Source organism: Pocillopora damicornis, chromosome 3, assembly GCF_964200805.1.
Source record: "Pocillopora damicornis chromosome 3, jaPocDami1.2, whole genome shotgun sequence".
Classification (NCBI taxonomy): domain Eukaryota; kingdom Metazoa; phylum Cnidaria; class Anthozoa; order Scleractinia; family Pocilloporidae; genus Pocillopora; species Pocillopora damicornis.
In genome coordinates, this window is record NC_142672.1 from 14,418,539 (window position 1) to 14,441,254 (window position 22,716).

The 22,716-nt window shown below is 38.0% G+C and overlaps 3 protein-coding genes, 1 long non-coding RNA gene and 1 pseudogene across 4 annotated transcripts; 1 reads left to right on the forward strand and 4 right to left on the reverse strand.

Annotated features, from left to right (window-relative positions):
- Positions 1–1,153: 1,153 nt before the first annotated feature.
- Positions 1,154–2,412, reverse strand: LOC149048399 (histamine H2 receptor-like; annotated as a pseudogene).
- A 654-nt stretch (positions 2,413–3,066) lies between these two features.
- LOC149048400 (5-hydroxytryptamine receptor 7-like) lies at positions 3,067–4,827 on the reverse strand. The gene has a single exon (XM_089200514.1). The coding sequence runs from the start codon at positions 4,718–4,720 to the stop codon at positions 3,740–3,742; it is 981 nt and encodes a 326-aa protein (XP_089056640.1). The 5' UTR covers positions 4,721–4,827; the 3' UTR covers positions 3,067–3,739.
- Positions 4,828–11,515: 6,688 nt separating this feature from the next.
- On the reverse strand, positions 11,516–13,481 carry LOC149048401 (uncharacterized). Its single transcript, XR_016184587.1, has 2 exons — positions 13,002–13,481; positions 11,516–11,986 (listed from the first exon to the last, which is right to left on the reverse strand). It is a non-coding gene; the product is annotated as an uncharacterized LOC149048401 (long non-coding RNA).
- Positions 13,482–16,078: 2,597 nt separating this feature from the next.
- LOC149048402 (adenosine receptor A2b-like) lies at positions 16,079–19,889 on the reverse strand. Its single transcript, XM_089200531.1, has one exon. It carries the CDS (start codon positions 19,490–19,492, stop codon positions 18,584–18,586), a length of 909 nt encoding a protein of 302 aa, XP_089056657.1. The 5' UTR covers positions 19,493–19,889; the 3' UTR covers positions 16,079–18,583.
- A 1,734-nt stretch (positions 19,890–21,623) lies between these two features.
- Positions 21,624–22,222, forward strand: LOC149048403 (uncharacterized). Its single transcript, XM_089200532.1, has 2 exons — positions 21,624–21,959; positions 22,075–22,222. Exons 1-2 carry the CDS (start codon positions 21,733–21,735, stop codon positions 22,151–22,153), a joined length of 306 nt encoding a protein of 101 aa, XP_089056658.1. The 5' UTR covers positions 21,624–21,732; the 3' UTR covers positions 22,154–22,222.
- Positions 22,223–22,716: the final 494 nt, after the last annotated feature.

Below are 22,716 nucleotides of genomic sequence, written 5' to 3' on the forward strand. Positions count from 1 at the left end.
GTTAGCATTTCTCTCGGCTGAGAATGAAAATAGACAACTGGAAAATTTGCCACAGGCCGATTTTGGCCGTTTACCTGAAAGACTTCTTCTGTCGGTAGGGACAATGTCAATAAATGAGAATTTTGTAAATTGAAAATTACGACCATTGTTGTTTTTACAATCATGATTCAACGCATTTTTCCATCTTAAGAGTTAGCGCCAACGCACTCTACAACTGTTATTCGGGGATTGTCGATTCATTTATTTTCATTCAATAATGAAGTCGGCTTTTCTTCTTAGGGAAGGCTATTGTGTTTATATGATAAACAAAATAATACATGGCTGCTTGTAGATACGAAATTTCTCTTCTCGAGTTCAACTCGACATCTCACTCGTTCGCTGCGCTCACTCGTGGGCTATCGAGTTAAACACTCGAAAAAGAAATTGCATATCTACGCGCGCCCATGTTTTATTCTTTATTACTCTGAGATTGTTATCAGTTATGCTCCTTGGGACTCTTTTTTTTGCCTTATTGAAGTATTTTCTCCATCATCAACCGATAATTATCTTCAACGTGTTGTTTTATTCATGAGATAGGAAGCGCTTCGAATTTTATTTAGACTTGTCATTTTTTCACAACGTTTTCCAAAGACCATAGGCCACCAGCTGCTTATTCGTTCCTTATAATATCGGAAGTTCTTTTAAGATATAAAAACGTTATGCTTGGAAAGATTTTGACAACATGGCACAAACTGAATGAAAACCTTTTCGAACTATTTTTCTCCATCATCAACCGATAATCATCTTTGTTGTGTTGTTTTATTTACGAGACAGAAAGATAGAAAGCGCCTCGAATTTTATTTAGACTTAATTTTTTGCGCATCGTTTTTCAAAGGTCATACATCACCAGGTACTTTTTCGTTCTTCTGAGGTATATAAAACGTTATGCATTAAAATATTTTGACAACATAGCACAAACTGAATAGAAACCTTTTGATATAGGTGAGTTCAGCTATGAGTTCATTGCTATCAATGGACTGATAATTCTTCCGTCTTGGCTGACATGCGCCTGATCATCTCGAAACCTTACCGTGCTCAAGTGTTTATCATCTGTGATGAGTCGTTCCTCGTTTTTATGAGATTAGTGTTAGCTGGTGTTTGGCATGTACATAATCGTCCCTGGCAAGGCGTTCGTGTCTCCGTTGAATGTACCATACCTAATGTTATTTGAAAATTTGCGAGCTGCTTCCTTACCTTTATCTATCGTGCTTCTTAACTTTTAAACGTTGAAGAAATTTGATTACAAGATACTAAGTAGACTGTGAATCGTTCACGTCTTGGTCGAGGTATCCACGTGCCACACTAATACGACTCGCGCTCGCTATTAATTGAAGGTTGTTGAGGGGGCTCTTCACGGCGGTTTGTGTGTCTATCTGTTTTCACCTGGCAAGCCTGTTTAGGTGTCTTGGACATCGCTACCACTCGATTGTTATTTCGACAGATATTTCGTGTTACAACCCTGAAATCCGGTTTGAGGAAGCCATACACGAAGGGATTTACCAACGAGGCAATGGCTACTGTATATAGTGAAATGATCGGCAGGACATTGGGAACGATGTCAAACCGACCAAAAACACGGACGGCGGTTGTCATATAAATGATCGGCATCCACGAAATTAGGAAGGCCACAGAGATGATGAAGAAAAGTTTCGCTACTTGTGCATCAGAGGAGATGTGTCTGCGTTTGTTGATCTGTTTCATTGTGCAATCTAATTTATTCCTCGATGCCAAGCCTTGCCTCACTGCCTTAAAAATCCTAAAATAGGCGATTGTCATAAAGATGTACGGAGTGATCACGCCAACGAATTCCAAGCAAACAAGGTACACCAAGTGAATTGTTTTTGAACGATCCGCTCTCCAAAATAACGGCAATAAGCTGTATATGGTTGGAAATAACCATACAGTGATAATGGTTTTTTTGAATATCTCAGGTATGCGGTAAGTGTAGTGCAGAGGCTTAGTAATGGCAACGTATCGATCGTAAGTGAGTGCGCATATGTTAGCAACACCCCAGAGCAAGATCATACTGGACAAATAGTCTACAACGGCGTGTGTTGGCCGCATGATCCACACGGGAAATAAAATGCCTCCTGTGAGTATGTCAGACACAGCAAGTGAAACAGTCAGCCAGTTGGTGTATGTTCGTGGGACTCTTTTCAAGCAAACTAAACTAACAACGAAGAGGTTCGCGGCAACAATGAGAACGGATAACACGGTAAGGGAAACTGTCACGTAGAGATCCATCTTTGATTCTGTTGAGTTTCTTTTACCTTTATATCCTCGGATATCCAAGAGAAGGCTCCTTTTACTTTTGCTGGTTTCCTCAACTTCCCTGAATTACATCGGAGCTAGTAAATGGCTCACAGGGTTAACTTTAGGTTAAGTAGAATTCCGCAGCCCAGGCGGTCAAGGAAGGAGAATCTGAAAGAAATGGCACTGCATGCGAACATTTGCATAATTTTTGTAATACGACGTTATTTCTATGACATGAATGACTCAAATTTCTGCGTCAATTGCCTGGGAAACGGTTAACATCGTTATCGTTCTTGTCTCATCGGTCAAAAGCTGCGCTAAACACCTGTAAACAGACCGCTTTGGTGAGAAAGGAAAGCAAGACAGGGAATTGTTTTCCATGGCTTTACCAGGAATATTTTCGTGACAAATGTTTGATTCTTAGACACCAGAAGCAAAAAATAATTGCCCCTGTAATCATCTCTCTGTTCCATGTATATCTATCTGACCCAGGATTCCTCTCTGTGTTTCATAATGTTTTTTAGAAAGTAAATAGGCAGTATTTTCCCTACAGCAAAGAATGCATTATCAAATTCAAATGACGATGTCTAATGCGGTGAAGTATTAAGTAACTATGCTAATCACAAATGATGTATTGCCAAAGTGCAATAGAATATTCATGAATTAAAAATCAGCTTCATCACAAGAATGATTTGGTCGAATAACACAAACCTGACGAACATTTTCCGTGAAAAACTTGATATTTCTCCACGACATTCCTTTCCATTTTTTTCTTTTAACAAAAGCGAAAACATCTGTCACATAAAGGAAATCAACCATATTACAAACGTAGTGTGACTTTAATGTTTTTTCGAAATATTATAGTCGACGGATTATCAACGCAGTTATCAATGCGGGTCAGTATATTGTTCAAATTGCTAGTTTACTTCGAACTGTTTTCGATTGTGCTTAAATTTGAATTTATGAGATACAAAGCGCTTTGAATTTTTATTCAGGCTCTTATTTGCACAATGTTTCCCAAAGGCCATACGTCACCAGCTGCTTCGTCATTCTTTACGATGTCGGCAATTTCCTTTAAGGTTCAAAAGGAAAGAAATCATGACACAAACTGAATAAAAACCTTTCCTGATACAGTTGAGTTTAGCCATGAATCCACTACTAGCAATGAATTGACAATTAGGCTTTTTGGCTGACATGCACATGGTTATCTCCAAACTCTTGCCGTACTCTAATGGTTTTTTTCTTTTTTATACGTGATGAGTTATCGCACTTTTTGAGATACGTAATCATTCTGTCATTCTATGCAAAGTTTGCCTATACAGTGCGTCATGGCTAATGTTATTAGAAACATTGAAAGTAGTCTCCATGTTTTTATGCATCGCGCTTTTTAATATTTTTTTTACAGTCGAATAAAGGTATAAAGATAATCACTGGCGTGTAAATTCATCTATTTTTTTGGCTCAAAGTGTCTATGTACCTCACTCAACTCAACCGACCTGCCCTCGATTTTTGGTGAAGATTGTTGAGGGAACTCTTCGTGATTTTTCGTGTCTCCTTCTGCTTTCGCCTGATAACACCGTTTAGGTGTCTCTGACATCGCTAGCACTCGATTGCCCTTTCCAAACATATTTCGTGTTACGACCCTGAAATCCGGTTTGAGGAAGGCATACACAAAGGGATTTACCAATGAAGCAATAGCTATTGTATACATTGAAATAGTCGGCAGAACATTTGGAACGATGTCGAACCGACCAAAAACATCAACGACGGTTGTCAAACAAATGATTGGCATCCACGAGAGTAAGAAGACCACCGAGATGATAAAAAACAGTTTCGCCACTTGAGCATCTGAGGAGATGTTTCTGCGTTCGTTGACTTGCTTTCTCGCGTAATTCAAAATTTTTCTCGATGCTAAGCTTTGCTTTACTTCCTTAAAAATCCGTAAGTAGGCGATTGTAATGAAAAAGTATGGAATGATCACCCCAGTTAATTCTAAGCAAACAAGGTACACCAAGTGTATTATTTTTGAACGATCATCCCTCCAAAATAACGGCAATAAGCTGTATATGGTTGGAAATAACCATACAGTGATAATGGTCTTTTTGAATATCTCAGGTATGCGGTACGTGTAGTGCAGAGGCTTGATAATGGCAACGTATCGATCGTAAGTGAGTGCGCATATGTTAGTAACACCCCAGAGCAAGATCATACTTGACAAATAGTCTGCAACGGCGTGTGTTGGCCGCATGATCAGCATGGGAAACAAAATGCCTCCTGTAAGTATGTCGGACACAGCAAGTGAAACAGTCAGCCAGTTTGTGTATGTTCGTGGGACTCTGTTCAAGCAAACCAAACTAATAACGAAGAGGTTCGCGGCAACGATGAGAACGGATAACACACCAAGGGAAACTTTTATGTAGAGATCCATCCTTGATTCTGTTGTGTTTCTTTGAACTTGATATCCTCGGATATCCTACAGAAGGCCTCTTTTCTTCTGCTGGTTCCTCTAACTTCCCTGGCTTAACAATAGTGCCAACATGTGGTATACACAGCCACATTTAGGTTAAGTTGAAATACACGAAAAGTTTTCCGTAGCCCAATTGGTCAAAGGTAGATACTCTGACAGAAATGACACGACTTGTCAACTTCTGATTAGTTTTTGTCGTGTGACGTTGCTTTTGTGACACAAATTATTTCACTTACGGTGTTAATTGCTTAGGAAACGGCTAATATTCCTTTTAATCTTGTCACCTTAATCAAAAGCTGCGCTTAACACCTGTATCCAGAACGCATTAGCCAGCACGGAAATTGTTTTCCACGGTTTTAGCAGGAAGAATTCTTGTCAGAGAATAAACAGACGTGATTGACACCATGTCTAGACATTGTTATCAACTGATTGTAATCTAAGTATAAAATTGGCAGCATGATCTCGACACCAAAATAACGATTATCGTTATTTCTAAATTGGCCCTGAAATAACGAATAGCATAATTTCGGTCAAATAGTCAAATATCATGACATTTGGGATGTAATTTCGATACCGAATAAATAGTTCTACATGGTTATACACGCATAGGATTCTGTTGTGTTCACGTGAAGGCCATTTCAGCCATTCCTGCCACTTGAAAGTGGTAGGAAATAAAATATATGCATACTTGTTTCGTATTTTAGCCCTGTGAAATCACAAATTTGATTTATTTCTTCTTTGTTTTAGGTGGTCATTATCCATTATTTTTGGAAGTCGATGCTGATGAGAAAGAAAAAATGTTTACGATTATTTCTTCTCTCGAACATTTTACTATTTAGGTACCAAATAATCTTGATACTGAAGATCATTGCATCCTATTATGAAAAAATTACCCTTGATTGCTTTGTCAACTGGAATGAATAATGTAATATACCTTGTGATTTGAGGGATTTTCACAAGTAAACTAGAAATACTTGAAGAGGGTAATGATGTACTTAATGCAGAGCATTTGGTACAAAGTCTGCTTTGCTGTAATCTACCTGAAGGTGCTTTTTATATGCTAGTAAGACTTGCACAGCCCAGTCAAAATGTTTTTGAGTAGTAGATAAGCTGGCTGTAGTAATTATAGGCAGCAGAGGCCAAACCTCTTCCTGAAAAGCAGTCTGAAAAGTGTGAAGTTAGCGGAAGGTACTTCATTGTAGGCAGCCAAATTGTAAGCTGCCAGCCCATTTTGAGTGAGCAGTAAAACTCAAGATTGGCTATTTTAGCTAATTTTATTGAGAACCAAATTCCCAGCAACGGGCACATTTTTACTGGGCTATTTGTTATTTAACTACTTAGCAATATTCTTATTTGCATTATCTGCATTCCTTTCTAATAATTTGCTGCTGATTGCATGCTGTATATAGCTTATGATTTGCGTGATTTTCACAAGTAAATTAGAAACACCTGAAGATGGTAATGATGTACTAGATAATGTACTTGATGCAAAGCTATTTTGGTACAAAGTGTGTGCCTTGTCCGTAGGTGATTTTGCATGCTAATAAGACTTGTAATTCAAATAATATACATCAGCTGGAGTGGGAATATTAAAAGAAAAATACAGAAAGAAACATTGATAAATAAAATAAATCAATAGAAATGACAAAAATCATGGTTTTATGTCCAAATTAAGCACTTAATCGAAGATCACTGCACTGCTCAGGTCCAGAAGGCTGAAAGAGTACTGTCTGCTGTTAGTTTGATTTTTGTCATTTCTATTGATTTATTTTATTTATCAATGTTTCTTTGAATTATAATTCATTGATCTCTTTCAATAGTGCAGGTTCGCTCATGTAACCTAATCTCCCACATATGTATGTATGTATGTATGAGCTCAGTCGAAATGTTTTTGAGTGGAAGGCAAGCTGGTGATAGAAATGGGCAGCAGAGGCTGAACCTTGTCTTGAATGGAAGTGTGAAAAGTGACAAGTTAGCGGCAGCTATATTGTGGCAGGCAGCCAAATTGTCGGCTGTGGCACATTTTTACTGGGCTGATTGTGTGTAGTATATATGTGCACTTCTTTTAGGGTGTTAAACAGGTTAAAGTACTAAGAAATCCTCTGTGATAACTTGATAATTCAAGATGTAAAAACTTTTAATAATGAGGTAAAGCTTGATCATTCTTAAGAGTTTCCATTTGTTCTGGAAATTTGGGGGAGAGTCAGGGGAGCATTATTTATACATTAATAATGTACATAAAAAGTAAAAAAAAAGGACCAAGGTAAAATCCCAATTTGTTTTAAGAGTTGATTTTATTAAGCGAAAACCCTGGATATAGCTTGGGATTTGTGTGATTTTCACAAATTGTTAGGTTATCATGTAAACTTAATTTTACAGGAACCTTGTTAATTTTCAGCTTCAAGAACACAAGTACATAATCTTTAGTGCAGCCCTCTTTTCTCCCCGCCATTATTCTAATTTTTTTTATCAAGTTTCCTTTTTCTTGTGTTCAATTAATTTATTGACTTTACAGGTGAAATCTTAATATCTGCTAGCACAATTATCTCTGCTAAGAGTGTCTACCATCACTCTTGCCGGTCTCGAGCCCAAAACGCTGCAAACTAGCTGAAACTAAATGTATTTCGTAAAATTGCAATGAAATCTATCTAAAAACACCAAAATCCGGCAGAACGCACGAGTTTTTGCCAAATTTTACGCAAAAGTTGACAAAAGCGCTCAATTCGAACTGAAAAACACTTTTTTTTTTTGCAAAAATCAGCCTATTTTACATTCAAAAACACGATGTCTTTAACAAAATAGGGATACAATCCATGCGAAAACACTTATTCCAGCTAAAACGCAGTGTTCTCAGTAGAATTTGGGGAAAAAACGCGTAAAAACCGTCAGAAACACAACAAATTGGGCTGATTTTACCCACTTTTTGTGTAAATAGCTGCCAAAACCCTCAAAACTAGCTGGAACTACATGTTTTTCACAAGATTACCATAAAATCTTGAAACGTTGCTTTAGAGACCTTTATGCCTCCAAAACGAGTTTTTACTTTAAAGAAATGGAATGAACAAAGATGTTAAAGGGGAAAAAGCTGTGAGAAAGGAGAAGTTTAGTGTTGCTGTTTGATATGCCGCCCAGATATATCAATTTATTAATTTAACGCCTTTAGCCGTGGGTAGAAGTTTTTCTCTAGACTAAGAGGATCCTCCCTATGTTGACGAACCTCAATAACTCGTTGATTTTACTGTTTTTACACAGATTTGATTTTAACCATATTCGCCAAAATAACTGCCAAAACACGGCAAACCAGTATCTCAGCCAAGAGCGATATTGGCCATTTCACACATCCTTATTAGATATGAATTTTATTGAAGATTGTCATTCTAGCATATGTTGGCTAGTTTCCACAGCTTTCTTGATTTTCATGGGAAAGTGGCATTGGTTGGTACCATGACCAATCTCCTCGACTTTCCCATGATTTTCATAGGATGTCAGCATCGACCCATACTTCGAACCTCAGTTGTTTTTTTTTTTTTACATTGGCGCGAGTTTCACAACTTTCTTGTGGTTTGGCATTGACTCAGAGTTGGGCTTATTTTTATGGCTAATCCATCGGCGACTTTCTCATGATTTTCTTGGGTTCTCAACAGTGACACGCACTTTGGAACCATAATTTTATAAATATGTCAACACTGGCAAATACTGCTAAAATCTACACTCTACTAAACTCCATGCACCACAATATCCACACAACTGCGTGTGCCTACTTGAAAATCCTAACCCTAACCCTAAAACTATCCAGTAAACCAAGTATTGTATTGCTGGTTTGAGAGACTAAACTGGCTCAAATGATCCAGCTGCTTAAAAATCTAAGCACAGAGTAAGTTTAAAAGATTCAATTTTGTAAGGTTTCGAAACAGTTCCAAAATTAACATGCACATAGCTCAGTGTAAAACATCGAAGCTTCTAAGACTTCTTATGATTCCTACGAACGTACACACCTAATGCACGTCAATTTGCCTTTGTTGTCCTCGAACGATCACGTCTTCATGGTAACGTGGTGTAAGAACTGTACAACACTTTATATATATATATGTTTTACTTGACGGTAAAAGTTTGAATCCGTACAAGGAAACGTAACGGAAACAGGCGACGATAATATTCCGTTGACAGAAATGCAACGGAAACGGGTCGTCATATTTCCGTTCAGGAATCATAACGGAAACATAACAGGTCCAAGGAAGAAGTGAATGACGTGGAAACATAGAGTTTCATTTTTCCGAAGTACGGAATCATGCCATTTCGTCCTGTGCTCACTCTAACTCTGTGCTATCCTAAACCTAACCCAAACCCCAAACCAATCCTAAGCTATGGTAAAGGGTTTAAGTCAGGGTTGAGGATAGGGTTAGGGTAGGAGCCCATTACCTGGTTAGGGTTAGAGTTTGGGTTGCTTCGGGTCAGAGGGGTTTAGTGTTACAATCAGGGTTAGGGCTAGGGTAAAATTATGCTTAGGGTTAGCGGGGTTTAGTGTTAGAATTAGGGTTAAGTCTAGGGTGAGGCTATGCTTAGGGTTGGCGTTAATATTTTTCTACAAGCATTCAATTGCAGGGTTTTTGGTATTGTGTTTGTAAATTTCAGTAACTACTTGAAAGTTTACTGAAAAACAAACAATAGGCCGACTGGTACACTTACAGGATAGACAGAGAAGGTTTGGGTTAGGGTTAAGGTTGGGGTTAGGGTTGGGTCTAGGTTAAGGGCTATAGGTTAGGGTTTAGGGTTTAGGGTTAGATTTTAGGGTTATGGTGTGGGGCTAGGGTTTGGGATTAGGGTTAGGGCTAGGGTTTGGGCTTAGTGTTAGGGTTAGAGGGTCTGCGGTTGAGGTTAGGGCTAGGGTGAAGGTTTGGGGTTAAGGTTTGGGGTTAAGGTTTGGGGGTAGGGTTAGTGTTTAGGGTAAGGGTGTAAGCCTCTTCAAAAATATTTTTAAGGAGATTTTGTCACCTTTTTCACTTAAATAACCACTTGAAGCAATTTGACCAGTTGGATTATTTGAAGCGGTTGGATTAATTTTGATTGGTGGTCAATAGCTTTTAGTAGTTGGATGATTATTTTTACCAGTTGAACCACTGTTGTATGCTGGATCTTTTTAACTAATGTTACCATCCTTACCAGGTTGATTACTTGAATTATTTGAACCAATTTCACTGGTTACACATGCATTATCCAGTTAGACCATTTCAACTGGTAGGATCATTTAAACCAGTTTGTCCATTTTAGATATTGGCATCATTTTAACAAGTTGGATCATGTTAACCAGTTGCACCATTTTACTAAGTGAGATCGTTTCTTCCAATTGGACCATGTCACGTAATTAAAATCTTTTCACTGTTTAAACCATTTTATCTTGTTTTGGCTGGTTGGACCATGTTAACCAGTTGTATCATTTTGACTGGAGTGAAAAGTTCCGTTCTTAACCCTAGCCCTAACCCGAACCCTAACCCGGGGCTAGGGTTAGGGTTAGGGTTAGGATAGCTCGCAGCTAGAGTTAGAGTTAGGGCTTGGGTAGGGTGGGATTATGATTAGGCTGAGGGTTACAATTTTTCTGAAAACATCCAATTTTTTTTTGGTATTGTGTTTGGCTCTAAACTTTAACAACTACTTGAAAGTTTGCTTGAAATCAAAATATACCATTTTTTGCCAAAATAACTGCCAAAATGCGCAATTCGGGCCTTTTTATCAATTTACACTGGGTTTAAGCTTGGTTTTTGTGTTTTCCCACAGACTCTTGCACTATTTTGCTGAGAACATTGTGTTTTAACTTTTTTGCAGCGTTTTTAAAACTGAAATAAGCTTATTTTTGCAAAAAAAAACAAACGTGTTTTTCAGTCGAATTGAGTGTTTTTGTGAACTTTAGCGAAAAATTTTGCAAAAATCGTACATTTCTGCCGTATTTTGGAGTTTTTAGACAGATTTCGTCGCGATCTTGTGAAAAACATGTAGTTTCAAGCTAGTTTTCAGTGTTTTGGCAGTTATCTTGGCAAAAAATGGGTAAGTCAGCGCAATTTTTTTTTTGGTTTTTAAGGGTTTTTTTTGCCCAAATTTTACTAAGAACACTGTGTGTTAGCTTGTCTCCATTGCTTTTTCGCAGATTCTATCGCTGTTTTGCTGAAAACATAACGTTTAAGCTTGTTTGCATCGTTTTTGGTCGTGAAATAAGCTAATTTTTGCAAAAGGAACAAAAACGTGTTTTTCAGCCCAAATTGACATAAAGGATACAGAAGAACATTTGCTTATTGCCTTTTTTTTTGTCCTTACTCATGAAGTTGATTTTGGCATTTCAAACAAAAACTCTGCTAGAGCATTAATTGAATGACATATCATGCACTTACTTTGAAGCAAGTACACTTTTTTTTTAATTCAGAAAAATACCTTTTTATTTTTTTTAAGGACTGCTGGATATAACCTGTACAACCAAGATGAATTTACATTCATTATTTACTTACACTAAATTAGAATTTCAAGTATGAAATGAGGGTACTAGCCCTTTAATAGTGTTCAAAATTTCCATATGCAGGGGTACTTGTGGCTACTGGAGAAGAATCAGTCTTTAACCCTTACCCCCCCCTCTAAGGGAGATAATAAGTACAGATATCCTCTTCCCTAGGGGCAACTAGCTCAAAAGTGAGTGATCTCAGGGGCCCTCCAAAAAAGTTTTCTACAGCAATAACTAAGCTCTACAGAAGCACACTATGCAGACAAAAGGTGTAAGAGAATCAATGAATTCTTTAATTCTTGGTCCCTCCCAGGCCAACCTATTGTACAAATCTCATGACATCTGTTCCAGTTTCATCAGTCAATTTTTCAAGCTTCAAGCTTTTCCTGCAATTATGTACTTGTTCTTGAAGCTGAAAATTAACAAGGTTCCTGTAAATTAAGTTTACTTGATAACCTAACAATTTGTGAAAATCACACAAATCCCAAGCTTTATCCAGAATTATGCTCTTAATAAAATAAACTTTTAAAGCAAATTGGGATTTTGCCCTAGTTCTTTTTATTTTTTTGATACTTTTTAAATACATTTGTATAAATAATGCTCCCCTAACTCTCCCCAAAACTTTTAGAACAGGTGCAAACTCTTAAGAATGATCAAGCTTTACCTTATTATTAAAAATTTTTACATCTTAGACTACCAAGTTATCACAGAGGTTTTTTTCGGTACTTTGACCTGTTTAACACCTTAAAAGAAGAACACATACATAACACACACAATCAGCCAGGTCAAAATGTGCTGCAGCCAACAATTTGGCCACCTACAATGAAATAGCTGCCAATTTCACACATGTCAGACTTCTATTCAGGACAAGATTTGGCCTCTGCTGCCTATTACTATTGCCACCTTGCCTGCCACTCAAAATTTCAACTGAGATTGTACATACATACATGTGGGATTAGGTTACATGAGCGAACCTACACTATTGAAAGAGGTCAATGAATTATAACTCAAAGAAGCATTGATAAATGAAATAAATCAATAGAAATGACAAAAATTAAACTAACAGCAGACAGCACTTTTTTGGCCTTCGGGGCCTGATCAGTGCAGTGATCTTCAACTAAGTGCTTAATTTGGACATAAAACCAAAACTTGTTATGATTAAATATTATTATTTTTCTTTCAATATTCCCATTCCAGTTGATGCATACTATTTGAATAACAAATCTTATTAGCATGTTAAAATCACCTGAGGACAAGGCATACACTTTGTGCCAAAATTGCTTTGCATCAAGTACGTTATCTAGTACATCATTACCATCTTCAGGTATTTCTAATTTACTCTTGAAAATCACACAAATCATAAGCTATATACAGCATACAATTGGCAGCAAATTATTAAAAAGGAATGCAGTAATCTTTAATAATAAGATTACTTAGTAGCTAAATAACAAATAGCCAAGTCAAAATGTGCCGGTAACCAGGGATTTGGCTGTCCACACAGAACATTTTGTTAGGCGTCTAGTCTGGACAAGGTTTGGCCTTTACCTTCTATTACTATAGCCAGCTTGCCTACTTCTAAAAAACATTTTGACTAGGCTGAAAAAAATGTTTGAGAGAAAAATGGCTACAGAAAGCCCACTTACTGCAAAATAAGAAACATAAAAGTAACACTTCAAATTAATACAGAATATAAGCCTTGCAGGATTTGGCTCTCAATAAAATTAGTTAAAATAGCCGATCTTGAGTTTAACTACTCACTCAAAATGGGCTGACAGCCTGCAATTTGGCCGCCTACAATGAAGTATCTTCCACTGACTTCACACCTTTCAGACTACTTTCCAGGATGAGGTTTGGCCTCTGCTGCATATAATTACAACAGCCAGCTTGTCTACTACTAAAGAACATTTTGGCTGGGCTGTGCAAGTGTTACTAGCATATAAAAAGCACCTTCAGGTAGATTACAGCAAAGCAGACTTTGTACCAAAACACTTTGCATTAAGTACATCATTACCCTCTACATGTATTTCTAGTTTACATGTGAAAATCCCACAAATCACAAGGTATATTACATCATACATGTTGACAAAGCAATCAGGGGTAAATTTTTCATAATAGGATGCAATGGTCTTCAGTATCAAGATTATTTGGTACCTAAATAGTAAAATGTTCGAGAGAAGAAATAATCGTAAACATTTTTTCTTTCTCATCAGCATCGACTTCCAAAAATAATGGATAATGACCACCGAAGGTCTCAACATGCACCGAAATTATGCTATTCGTTATTTCAGGGCCAATTTAGAAATAACGATAATCGTTATTTTGGTCTCGAGATCATGTTGAAAATTGGCGACACGACTGTACGAGTGAAAAAGAAACAAAATCAAGTGAAAGGTACAGTCCCCTCATGTGTTTGAACACCAGCGCCAGGATAATTCCCGTACAATTCTTGAGACTTCAAATACATCCTGAAAGGTGGATAGTTCCAAGTATTCATAAACACCCTAAGTTAGGATTAATCCTCATCATGTTCCGTATATACCTTCCCTTAAAACTGAATCTAAAGATAGACAAACAAACACGAAGCAGGGGTTACACATTCAACATCACTGGATCGATCATTTTCTGTGAATTAATTACCAGACCTGACAGTTTTTTTTGTTCAATAAAATTCAGGCTGATCCGAGGGAGAACCGCTGATCACTTTCGTCTTTAGAATCTGCTGCCGGAAAGAACAGGTCTACGCAATATTGGTTGTATGGTGTCTGTAACTTCGGAGCGTTCCATGTATAATTTTTTTTGTAAAGTGGAAAAAGCGGTTCATTTTCCTAGCGCCAGGATAGCATTTCTTTGGCTTAAATGTCGGTGTCAAATGGGGCGAAGTATTTTTAATAGGACCCTTAAATAGTCATGCATCAGCCAGAAGGGTATTTAAAACCTGGAGAGGACAACCTGGTTTGTACGCTTGAAAAAAAAGTCACTCTATGGGTAGACGCTGTCGTTACGATGTTGGAACAAAGCCTTCCTGGTATGCATTCAGAAGATTGGTGTCACTCAAACCATAGCCGACTGCTATCAACTCATGTTTGTCTTTAAATCCATTTAAGGGCCCTCGCCAGGAACTTTAGCGAATAGTTGGCTGTGGCTCTACGTTTTTTTTTTTTTTGCTCTTATTTGACTAAATTTGGAAGGTTGATTTAGAATGAGAGTGAAAACCGAACTGATTTGTCAGACACGTAACCTAATCAAAAAAAATGAACGGTTCCCCGAAGCTTACAGTATTGTCTGTAGTTTGAGGCAATCTGTCAATCACAATACATTCACGCGTGCATTTTGCCATTACATGAAAATTAAAATAAAAGTCGAACAAAAATCGTGTCCTTTCAACCAGTCAAGGAAAATTGTGTTTCTTTCGATTCACGACATAAAAAGGCAGTACAAAATTTTGCAAGTTGGGAACGGTTAGTTTTTTCATCCGCACCGAAAGCAGAACATCATGGAGGTTTGAACGTTAAATTATTGGAACTAACAATGGTAATTGACATCAACACACCGAAATGGTTTCCTCAGTATTTTGCAACAAGGTTTTTTCGATGCATGCGAGAGTAACAAAGTTCTGCCAACGTTTTAACACTATGACAACAGTGAAAGTGTGAAAACCTTAGCAGAAGTTACTGCTTGCAAAGCAACCCGAAATAACTACGCTGTTGTGTCGAATTAAATTTCGACTGATGGAATTAAGTCCCATACCATTTGACCATCTGACCTTTGAAAAAATTTGGCGTGAAAATATCATTTGCGTGTGTAGTGTGTTTTAATATTACCTTGAGCACAAGGCTACGTATGGTAAATCACCATATTAAATTCTAATTAGCGTTCGGCTGTACAAATCCACATAACAACATGCCGGAATTAGCTGAGGAGATGTACGTGGTAGTTAGCCTTGGTGCACTTTCAGTTCTCATTGTTGTCTCAAACGTGTCTGTCTATGCGTTGGTTTGCTTCAACAAAAGATTACGGACATACACTAACTGGTTTACCTTGTCGCTTGCTGTTTCTGACATCCTAGCAGGAGCCGTTTTGATGCCTCTGACACTCTTCAAACCCGAATCGGTGGTCGTTACGTATTTGAGTCATTTGATATTACTCTGGGGTGTTGTTAACATCTGCGCACTCACTTACGATCGCTTCGTTGCTGCAATGATGCCTCTGCAGTATCCTTGTCGCATACCTAAGATATTCAAAAGAACTTAAGTTGCTGTGTGGTTAATCCCAACAATCATCAGCTTACTTCCTCTGTTCTGGGCAACAGATCGTGCATCAATATTCCACAAGTGGTACATTGCGTGTTCCAGATAGAAAAGATTTATGTTCAGCATGGCTTTGACAAGACAAGAAGACTGGAAAAAACGGAAAAAAAGAAAGGCACCTTCTCGAAGAGGGAGAGACATCGTTAGAGTTTTAGAAACGAAAAAATGTGTCAGCCATCAATAGTGTATCCATGAGAGCACCAGGCAGTCGTGCTACATGCCATTTCACCGATTTCAATGAAACTTTGCCAGTTTAAAGGGTCTACCCAAACTCAAACAGACAAACTAATTTTTGTTTTGGTTATTTCCGGGGGGGATATAGACCACCCCCAGTTTTTCTTGGTTTTCATCAACGGAAATCGCTTCAAAGTAGGTAAAATGTGTGAAGCTCTCACTGAGATGGTATTTAACCGAGAAATTTAACTCTCCTTAACTGAGAGTTTGCATAAATATAGTGACATCCTTAATGAATGTACGACGCAAGTATCAGTCAATTTGATTGACGGCTTGTCAATCAACAGAGGCAAATAAATGGCTGTGTTCTCAGACTTTTCGATTCGTCCAAATATTTGATAACTATGAGGTCAAATATCTCTCCTCATCAGAAAGCTACAACACTAATCTTAATTCTCCTTTATAAACCATCATTTCATCTCTGAAAACCATGAAAAAAATATTTGGGCACTGCCGTATTTTTGTCTTGGATGCCTTTTAAATGTGCGACTGTAACAAACTTCTATCTGGCTCTAAGCGGTAACTTGAGGAAATAAACCTTTATTTTATAGCTCGTTATACATGATGATTGATTGAGGAAGCTAAGAAATGTGAATAACTTTCGAGATTTCTTGTAGGAATGGAAAATTTAATGTGTGTAGGCGAAATAGTGATGGGAAAATCGTATTGTTTCTTTCACCTGTCGTTTATTACTTTGGATATTTGCCAAAATCAGAAAACATGGCTTTTGTACGGCACAGAACATTCATTAGTCTATAATTTGATTTTTTATCATCATTACCTCACAGTTCACAATAAGAAAACTGTAAGCATCCACGATGCTTATTCTAAATAAAGGATCTCCTGCTCTTTGCCTGGCCTCGGGCAATTTCCCTTCCCATGCAATTGGCGTGCTACACATGCAACAGTTATTCTCTTGGAATGGGTGGGTTGGAATGGGTGGGTGATACTTTTCGCTACATCTCTCACTTCCGAAACGTAGAGCACATGCTTTACACAATCGATATATATCGGCAGAAGTTTCGTTTCCACTCATTACTACGCCGACATTTGCGGAAATACAGCAAGAGCCGGGGAATTTATCGTTTCTAAACGGCAACAACAAAATAGACGTCGAACAGGTTAAGCTTGTGAAGCAAATAAAGTACAACTTCGCTTTAAATTGAAATTAAATAGAGACACTCTTTGTGCGATGGTATAATTGACATTTCTTTTGACAGTTTAGAAGGCACAAATTGTGACCGTGATGTCTATTAAATTTCAAAGAAACACGAAAGTCGCATTACCGTCGTAATATAATTATTTTCCTTTTTAGGACAGATGTTTCCTTTTAAGTAAAGGAGAGCACTCAGTTTTAAATCCTTCCATGGAAAAAAAATCATAATATATTTCTTGACTGGAGCGCAAAAATTAGAAAAAAAAATTTTGATGGAAAAATATTAGGTTTTCTTGAAAAATATGGTTATTTAATTTGACTGTTCTCATGATTAAGCTGCATTTTATTCATAGATAATCAACTGCACTTGTGCAACTCACATGTGTGATTAGCGTACGCACCACACACCCTCACACATCTTTTTAGCGTACTTAGCATACACCTTAATTTAGATTTGCTAATGCTGTCTTTGCCGAAAGGAAAGGACCGCTCTTTCACTCTATGGAAAAATCATGTATGGAACACAGGAATGAGAACTAAGTCGGTAACTCTTCTCCTTTTAACCGATATTGCAAGCGACATGTACTCGCTGGCAGCAGATTCAAACGACGAGAGGTAACGGTAATTTTTGTTTTATTTTCTTTACGAAGCTTGCCAGGCGCAAGGGTCCCTTGGGTCAGCATGAGTTGTTGTCAATCAAAAACTGTCAAGTCTGGCAAGTACTCTGAAGGAAGTTCAATTAAATGAGGTTGATATCCGTTTTTAATGCGTTCGCACCTGGGTTTTGTACGTCAGTTTTGAATCTTTTGTTTCAATTCAAAGAGATAGGTATGAGTAGAACACATAAGGATAAGAATTATTTAAAAAAACATTTGAGTAAGAGCACGTCAGGGTTCGGAGATAACCAGGTGCATGTCAGTCAGATAAACAGAATTATCGAACCATTTATGAAAATGGACTCATGACTGAACTCACTTGTATCATGGAAAGCTTTTATTCAGTTTATGCCATGCTGTCTCCTTAACGATTCTAAAACTTTGAAGAAAAGTGCTGATATCATAAGGAAGGAAAAAGCAGCTGGTGACGTATAGCCTTTGGAAAACGTCAAAAAGAACAACGTCGAAATAAAATTCAAAGCGCTTTGTATCTCGTAAGTGAAACAGCACGTTTTAACTTTTAGTTTAACTTCAAATGTTATTTCGTGTCTTTGTTTGCTTTGGTTGGTTAGTAAACTGAATGTTGAATTATTAAATTTTGCAACCTCCGTACTTTAGTCTTGATGTGTCATAGATGGAAAGGGGTAGTTTTATGTTTTAATATCATTTCAATCATCATCATCATCATCGTCATCGTCGTCGTCGTCGTCGTCGTATTAACTAGATGATGAATTTGAGATTTCTTTGTTCCTCGCTCGTAACAAATGTTCAGCATCTTTACTCAACGACCGACGTCGAAGTGTAATATGTGTTCTTTCTTTTAATTTATTTCAAACGTAAAAGGTACTTTAAAGCGTTTGGTGAATTGGCGTCCTTCTTGATGGATCAGAAGAGAATGATTCTTCCAATGCTTGCATTGTATTTTTTGGGTAGTCTCGTGCAGCATGTCATTCTTTAGTTGAGACTTGCCTTCTGTTTAAGCGCAAGTCAACGAATGGTCTTGTTCTTTGATTGTTCTGCTTTAAAAGACCTGACAGAAATCGACTGTTGTTCAACACATCTGCTCGAACATTTCTGATATAAATTCCGAAGAGCCATCTTGAAATCAGGTTTTAGAAACGCATACAGCAGAGGATTTGCCAGCGAACCCACCGCTATGGTGAAGAACGAAACCGAGGATAAGATGTCTGGGACAACTTGAATCCGTTTTACAATAAAAGCTGTTGTCATGTAAAGGATTGGCAGCCAAGAGAACAAAAAGGCCAGAGACACAATGCAGTAGATTTTGGCTACCTTGGCATCTGCGGAAATGCGTCTGCGTTCGTTGATTTGTCTTGAGACAGATTTCAAGTTTTTCCTTAACACTAAGCTTCTGCGCACTTGTCTGAAAATTCGAATGTAGGCTGCAGTTATGAAGATGTACGGAACGACGACACCAAACAGCTCTAAGCACGCCAAGTAGACTCTATGAGCTGTTTTTGAATGATCTGCGCCCCAAATCAAAGGAACAGAGGCATATATGGCCGGAACTAGCCAAATAATCGCAATTCCTCTCTTGAAGAATTTGGGAACGAGATAAGAATATTCTAGAGGTTTCACTATAGCAATAAAACGATCGCAAGTAACTGCCGAAATGTTGATAACACCCGAAAGTAAAATCATTGCGGCGAAGTATCCTTCGACGACATAAGATGGTTTGAATAGCGTCATAGGAAAAAGTAGGCTACCAGTCAGTAGGTCGGACACAGCAAGGGACAGAATCAACCAATTTGTGTATGTGCGAAGGGTTTTGTTGAAGCAAACCAGCGTGACAATAACAGCGTTCGAGAGAACTATAAGAACTGACAGAGCACCGAGAATGATGGTTAGATAAATACCTTCAGTTGTTTTTTCCATACGGTTTTTCTTTCGCTGATATGTTGAGCGAAAGTCGGTTTACACGGGTAGTTACTTTCACTTTGAATTAGATCTTTCTAAACTAAACGGAACCTTCGTGAAGTTGTACTTATGCGTCGTATTAGGTTACTTGTTCCGCTGTGAGCGGAATGAATCTGTAACAAACCGGTATTTTCGATTTTTTCATGTATGTTTTATTCTAAATTTTCTGTCAGTGTATGACAATTAAATGGATTAAAAAGTAAACATCAGTAGCGCGCGAAATCGATCAGTTTAATTCAATCGTAGTTTTCTGGTCAGTTTATGGAAAAGTGTCGAAGTGAGGAATTACAAGACGAAAACGAAAGCTCTTTACTCAATTTGATTCAATGGCAGTTTCTACAAACAACAAATACAATTAAAAACCTGGTGGGAGGCTTTTTAGGGTCTGCATCTAATTTAAACTATTGCATCGAATAAGAAGAGAATTCATTTCAAAAAGTTTTTTGTTTTGTCTTACATTTAAAAAAACCTACTGGGTCTGAACTCTTAGACTGGAAATATTAAATACAAATTTTCAAATTTTCGAGTGACTCATGAAGTACCAGGAGTTCTTCTGTCTCTTAATTGCAAGTTCTTCACCACGCGTAATAAATATATGTTCTTGTCTTTTTATGCGAAAACGTTGACTTTGTCTTGGAAACTGGAAAATATAAGCACTGCTTTATTGCCTTCATGAGCGGCATTTTCACTCGCAACTTCCCCAAAGAAGTGTTTAACTTTTATTTTTTGTGACAGCAAATGTTCTTGTTTGGGGAAATTGAGAACAGAGAAAAAAGTTATTCTTCTGTGCCGGATGTTGAATGACTTTTCGGAAGGCGCAGTTTATATGCAGGTGATAACTGGGAGCTCTTGAAATTTGTTTTCAGTGCATGTATCCATTTTAAAGCACCACACATCCTGTTCTGCGCATAACATCACCCAGAACTCCTTGCGAATACGTGCACATGCAAGCCGATAACAGGGCGGATTTTGATTTTAAGCTGTATGGTGGTCTTTTGTTCTGAACAACTAAAACTGCGACCTTGAAAACAACGAATTTAGGCCGTTTGAAAATGTGTATTCTTTTTCCAATGTATTTATGTATTACATTGTTAGATTTGCCATTTTACCCAGAGTCGCACGTGCGATATATTGCCCACTACATCAGAAAATTGTGGTAGGAAGGCTTGAGGTGTAATATGGAAGACTATGTTTTTTACAAAGGAATAAAGGGGTAAGTTTCTAAAGAAACTGTGGTGCTGCGTTGGTGGGAGAGTATAGCAGGTAATTTAGTGTTAACAACTGGGTTGAAAACGTAAATTAGCCACCGTAAAGAGTAAAAAAGCTGACGTTTCGAGCGTTAGTCCTTCGTCAGAGCGATTGAGTCGAATCGCTCTGGCGAAGGGCTAACGCTCGAAACGTCAGCTTTTTTACACTTTACGGTGGCTAATTTACGTTTTCAACCTAGTTGTTAACACTAAATTACCTGCTATGTTTTTTACAGTTGTGTTCGGAATTGTATAATTGTATACAATTATGTTCTTTAACCAATGTTTCAACTTAATTTTCTTTCAGGATCTAGTAAAGAAAGCAGAAATTGTGAAGGAAGTGCAGAGCATTGTCCTGAATAACGAGAAGTAAGTGGGTTTATTCAAACTTTGAATTAGATATGATAGGCGGAATAGGTGGAAAAACAAACCATAGAAAGGGGGAAGTTAAGGAAGGCAGTCGGAAGAGAGTCGGAAGGCAGTCGGAAGGCAAGGAAGAATGAGCAACGTTGGAAGGTCGCAAGGAAGAAAAGAAAGTATGACGGGAATAACTGTGAGAGGAGGTCAGGAGATTGGAATTGAAAGACTTAGGAGTAATGGGGGGGGGGATGTGGTGATGGACTAAGAAGGGGAGGGGAGGAGTGAAGAAGAAAGGGAGAGAAAATGAGGGAATGTAAGTATGGATTGAGGGATAGAGGAATTAAGAACCAGAGGAAGGAAGTGGGAAGTGAAGACGGAGAATGTGGAATGAAGGGATGGATGGATGATATGAAGGAGGATAAGAATGCGAAGTCAGGTAGGAGGGGAAGGAAGCGGAGTTTGGAAAGGAGCGATGGAAGAAAAAAGAAAGTAAGGGAGAGATGAAGAAGGGAACGGGAAAGGTAATCAGGAATGTTTTGCCAGGGAAGAATGCCGCAGTGTGTATGGAGAAGGGGAGGAAGGTATTGAAAAATGGGTAGAGAAGGAGGCGAGGATGGAGTCCAGGAGGAGAAGAAGAAAGAGAAAGAGAAGGAGAGAACCTTTGAACATTCGTTTTATAATATCTTTAGATCAAAGGATGACACAAGGGATTGTGGCGGTATTCAGGCGCTTTGTCGCCTGCTGAGTCTAAGCAGAGATCCATTGGTTCTTCAGCATACTCTAGCAAGTCTTGCATCTCTTTCATTTGATAACGCAAGGTGAGTTCTTCTTATGAACGTTGTTGGGTTCGATCGTGATTTCGATCCAATGAAATATACGAAGTATCTTTCATCTTAGTTGTATCAACTTTTTCGAGGTGCTGTTCATTTTTAGTAACTGCGACGAAGTAACAAGCCAAGGTGGACTTCAAACAATGTGCTATTTGCTAGGAAAGGTACGATCACGGGTTTGAAGCTAGTTAAATCACTTTCCCAGTTAGCTAAGATTCTAAAGTTATTCAGTTATCTTATTCGAAGTGTATATCACCCTCTCTTGTAGTTAGTTACCGGTTAACACTCGCACAATTGCGGGAACGGTAACTTCGGTTGCAGCGGACTGAACTTAATTTTCTTCTTGTTTATGACAAAAACGTGGAAACGCCACCATCTTGAAGCTTTGTTAAGGGAAAAAGAAAGGAAAGAAAACTATCTGGTTCGATAGAAAACTGTTATTACGCTTTACTTTAAGACGTTCCGCATCATATCGTTGACAATCCGACCAAGGCAGACTATGTAAGCGAGCAAACACAGCTCTCTTAATTAGATGGTACTATCTCGAGAATTTATTAGCTTGTGACCAAAAGGAGGTTTCTCTTTCCGGCGTCAATATATCTTCTAGCAAATAGGTGACGAAGGAAAAGAAAGATATGATATGTGGAACGTTGTTTGATTTAAAACCAAAGAATTCAGAGATTGCACTATCAATTGTCTTTTTATGCGGTCCTTGCAATGTATCTTCTTACTTTTCTTAGAATGT